This window comes from Orycteropus afer, unplaced genomic scaffold, assembly GCF_000298275.1.
Source record: "Orycteropus afer afer isolate SDZICR_OR568_19922 unplaced genomic scaffold, OryAfe1.0 scaffold00103, whole genome shotgun sequence".
Lineage (NCBI taxonomy): Eukaryota > Metazoa > Chordata > Mammalia > Tubulidentata > Orycteropodidae > Orycteropus > Orycteropus afer.
Window position 1 is genome coordinate 2,314,479 of NW_006921690.1, and position 4,584 is coordinate 2,319,062.

A 4,584-nucleotide genomic window follows, 5' to 3' on the forward strand; every position below is an offset into this window, starting at 1 on the left:
TTCTGTCAAATAAAAAAGTTTTTCTTAATAAAAATTAAAATAAAAACAAAGTAAAGTGCATGAACCGGATTTTTTTCTGGTGAACATCATCATTGTCAGTATTTTGGTCGGTTAGGGGAGAAAAAAAAAATCATTATTTCATTCAGTGCATTTAGCTGGTCTTGCCCTCAGTAGCCTTCAGGCTAAAATGACAAGGGGTAAGGAACAAGTCAGGCAAACGTCAGGGCCTGCAGGGCTTCCCAGGATCTAGAGGTCCTGTTCTCTTTGTCCTATTGGGAGTCATTCGTTCCTCTGCTCTTAACAGTGATCTCACCATCGCGGCGCTGGAACAAAGGGAGAGCACAGGAAGGGGGCTCCACCAGCCAATGTCACAGCCCTGCTCCAGGGCCACCAGCGCTGCGTTTGGTAGGAAATTGCAGAATTAGCTCAACGGAAGTTTTCCTTTTTCGGAAGGGGAGTGTGGGGGCCCAGGAATGGGGCGTATTTCCCACAGAGACCGCCACTTGGGGGCAAAAACCCGGCAGCCAGATTCTTAGGATCCCAAACTCGGTGTTAGCACAGGGAAGAATCTTTGCAAAGGCTGGGTGGAGGGAATGGTGCACTTCTCACGGTGAGTTCATCGTCCCAGAACTTTGAAAGCAAACAACTTGCGATTAAGAAAAACCAGCAGGTGGATGAAGCGGAAGTTTTTTAGACGCCTCCACGCTCAGGCCACTTGCTGGGCGTTGGCCCGCAGGTCTCAGGGGCGACAGCCCTTCCCCCATCGTCCATCCCCGAGTCCGAGGTCTGTTTCTTTCTCTCTCTTTTCCTCCCGGTGATATTAAGTCCCCGGCCGGCGGCCGTACTTGGCCTTACAGTGCAAAATGTGCTTGGCGAGGAAGTCGAGGCGGCGCTGCAGCAGCTGAGCGTGGGGGTCGGCGAGCGCCGCCAGCTCGGGAAAGCGAGGCTCGTGGCGCTGGTAGAGGTGCAGCAGTCGGGCCGCCGCGTCCCGGCCGCGGTGCAGCTCCAAGACGCGCCGCGCTGTCCTCTCGCGGAACACGCACACCGACTGTAATAGCGGCTCGTTATATTTGTCCCACATGCCCGCCACCCGGTAGCCGTGCACCAAACCCGCCTCGTTGTCCAGAAAGACCAGCGCCCCGCCGGGGCCGCGATGCAGGTTGCTGGTAGCGCGCTGCATGACGCGCGGGTCCCACTGCAGGCTGAAAAGGTTGCTGACGAGCCGGTCGAAGTTGGCCGTCAGGTAGTCAAAAAGGATCAAATCGCTCCATTGCACCAGGTCCACCAGCTCTGCCTGGCTGCGGTTGGCCAGCTCGCCCCCAGCGGCGCGCAGGGGCCGCAGACGGCCGTCCTCGGAGCGCCAGGGCGCAGGGACTACCACGTCGGTGAGGTTGGGCAGCCAGCGCGTCAGGCTCACCACGCTGCCCTCGGTCCAGTGGGCTGAGCGCAGCTCCTCCTGCACCTGCGCCCACTGTGCGCTCCGCGCCTCCACCCGGGCCAGGGCCAGCGGCGGCACGTGGCACTGGAGGCCCAGCAGGCGTGCCAGGTAGTAGGACAGGGCCTCACCCTGGATCTGCTCGGGGTTGATGCCATAGCGCACGCAAGCGCGGGTGCCGTCGGCGAAGCGGGCAAGCCGGTTGGAGCTACGCCCGCAGCCCCCGCGCTCCAGGGCCACCACCCGGGCGCGGCGCGCTGCCTCCAACCACGCCGCCGCCTGGGCCTCCGAGAAGCCCCGGGGCACCTGTTCCTCCAGGCCGCGGCTCCAGAAAACGCCCCCGTGCACTACGGCACTCTCGGCGGACCTGGGCCGCTCGGCCGGCACGTGCCGCCTGCGTTCGTCCGGGAGCTGCTGGGACGGGCCGTCTGCGCCGGCCGCCAGGGTGAGCAGCGCCCGGAAAGTTTTCAGGGAGCCGCCGCGGGCGTCCCGCGGCAGTGGCGGGGGCAGAGGAAAGCGCGGCGCGGGCGCTGGGCCGCTGCTCCAGCCCAGGCGCCGCGGGAGTCGGTCTTCAGGCGGCCGAGAGGCGGGCAGTTCGGTCCGCGGAGGCAGGAACCCGCCCCACAGCGCCACCAGAGAGCCCAGCGCCAGCAGCCAGAGCCCCGCGGTGGCGGCGGCGCCCCGCATCCTCCTGCCCATGCTCCCGTGGTCGCGCCGGTGCCGCCGCCTCTTCAAACCGAGCCCGGGCGCCCGGGTCCCGGCGGCGAGGCGGGCCCGGCAGCTTGTTGGCTTCGGGGTTCCAAGCGCCTCATCCCCATCGCGGCCGCGGGGCGCTGGGAGGCTCTGCCCTGCGCTCTGCCCGGCGCTGGGAACTCGCCTCGCCGCCGCTTCCCAGCTGCTTTTGTATTTCGCTGTGAGACCCTCCGGCCGGCGCGATTCACAGGCGCCCGGACCACGTGGGAGCGAGGGGATCCCCCTCCCCCTCCTCCGCCGCCGCTCCCCGCCCCCCGCTCGCCCGCCCCCTTCCCCTCCTCTTCCCCTTAAAGGGGCGATGGCTCTTTCCAACCGGGAGAGGTGGCCCACTCCGGGTCCGGAACTTGGGGACTGGATGGAAGGCGGGCCCGCCGCTCCCGTGCGGGAGGTCGCAGGGGGCGGTGCCGAGCTCGAGTCTGGGGTCGGCCTTTAGAGACGCGCCCTTAGTCCTCGCGGGGGTGGGTGCTTGCAGGATCCTTTCGCCAGGGCGGTGCCTGGCCTCGGGAGAACTTCAGACAGCCCCTGACAGCGCTCCGGGTTCGGCTAGGCAGGGCTCTGGGCGGGGCTCTTTGCCTTCTGGGTTTCGGACCGGTGAGATTCACGCTGCCTTATGTAAGTCCTCAGGAATCTCCTGGAGCCACAACGGCTGTGACTCCAGCCTGAGAGAGAGGAATCGTTCGTACAGACAACTTTGAACCGACCTCCACCACCACCGGTCACTGCAGGCTTGTGAACTTTGAGGGTGGCGACTCCGCAGTTTCTACGAAACTCACCGGGAATTAAATCTCGCTGTGCTGGATGGTAATGGTTTTTTTGGGTTCACCGAGAATATCTAGGCCTGCACCCATTCATTGGTTGATTTTTTCAACCAAGCGACTGCCCTAGCCGCTGGTCACAGCGGTGAAATCCCAACCAGTCCTCATGGAGCTTACATTCTCAGGTTGCTATGAGCTATAGTGTGGGGGAAGACACCTAACACCTCTTCTCTAAAGAAATGTTCTGCCCTGGAGGAAACTGAGGCACACGAAAGGGCTGGGGCTTGCTCAAGACTCCGAGCTAGCAAGTGGGGAAGCTGAAATTCGAACTTGTCTCTACTGGCACGCAGACCACTGATTTTCCATGAAGAAAGTGCGATACTTTAATCAAATTGCTAGCATTCTCACTGTCATTTGGCCACTTTATTGCCAAATCTGATTTTTCAAGTAAGGAAACCAACACACACCCTCATATGGCATTTGACTTGTGGTTTAGTGTCAGGAGAAATGGTTGGGGGTGGGTTGAGGGTTGGGAGAAGCAAGAAGGCAGGGCGTCTCTTTTTCGCTACCTTTGGGTTTACGGCGCCAGGAAAGCTCTTGGAAGAGAATCGGCTCTCCCCCCTCCCCTCTCCGCAACAGCAGTGTGTCCCAGACCCGAACCGAGATTCCCACCACCCTTGTTAAACGAATGCAGGGGAGGGGAGAGCCCGCCTCCTGAGAGGTAGAGTTTGACGTCTGTTTCCTTAGCGGGGTTCTTATTCTTGCTTCTCCCTCCCATCTTCAGGTGCGCAGGCAGGTTTTCAACTGTACCAACTCATCAGCTGGCATCGATCATATCCTCCACAGGTCAGATCCTCCAGTGGTGTGGAGCAGACGTCCTGATGCTTGCGGATGGGCAGATTCATTAAAAGGCCGTCTTTGGGGCCTTCCTGAACGACCCCAGGATACCTACCCTCCAGTGTTTTCACTGGTGTGGTGAATGTATATTGGCCCAAAGGTGGGGTCCTTGTTGAATCTGTTCCACAACCCACTGTGATTACAGTCTGCCTTTTTATAGGTTTCATCGGATAGCGAGATTACTGTGGCTCCCCTATGGATACACCAAACGTATTAATTCCTTAAAAAATACTGTCTTCCTGCCCTGAGCCCTCTGCACCCTCATCTTTCCCTAGAGGGCAGCGACTAGGTCTTAGCAACTCTTCATTACCCTAACGCAGCTAACAGTATATTACACTAAATAGACAGGCAATAAATTGAATTTAATTTTTGTCTTTTTGTTGAACTTCTACCGGGATTTCCGCCCCACAGCCGCCCAATGCCGCGCTTTCAGGTTGGGCAAACTGTAAGCAAGAGCTCCACCTTGTGGGCATAACTAAAATACCTGTTTACAGGACAGTGTACATTTTTATCTGGATGATTAAGTTAATTAAATTCTGAGAATATCAAGTGGCTACTGTGGTCCAGGTTATGCCATAGATGCTATGGGGAAACCCAAAGTAGTTGTTCTCTCTATCTCTTTGGCTGTTAACAAAAGCTATAATAACTACAAAGGATAAACCAAACCCAACCCAACCAAACCACTGCCCTCGAGTCAGATCTGACTCATAGTCACCCCTCCTTGGGTTTCCGAGGCGGTATCTC

The 4,584-nt window shown here is 58.8% G+C and overlaps 1 protein-coding gene across 1 annotated transcript; it reads right to left on the reverse strand.

Moving 5' to 3' along the window:
- Positions 1-820: 820 nt before the first annotated feature.
- Positions 821-2,134, reverse strand: FJX1 (four-jointed box kinase 1). Its single transcript, XM_007943254.2, has one exon. The coding sequence runs from the start codon at positions 2,132-2,134 to the stop codon at positions 821-823; it is 1,314 nt and encodes a 437-aa protein (XP_007941445.1).
- Between the last annotated feature and the right edge of the window lie 2,450 nt (positions 2,135-4,584).

Coding starts and splice junctions, on each gene's coding strand:
- FJX1 (XM_007943254.2), bottom strand. CDS start 2,134: ATGGGCAGGAGGATGCGGGGCGCCGCCGCCACCGCGGGGCTCTGGCTG.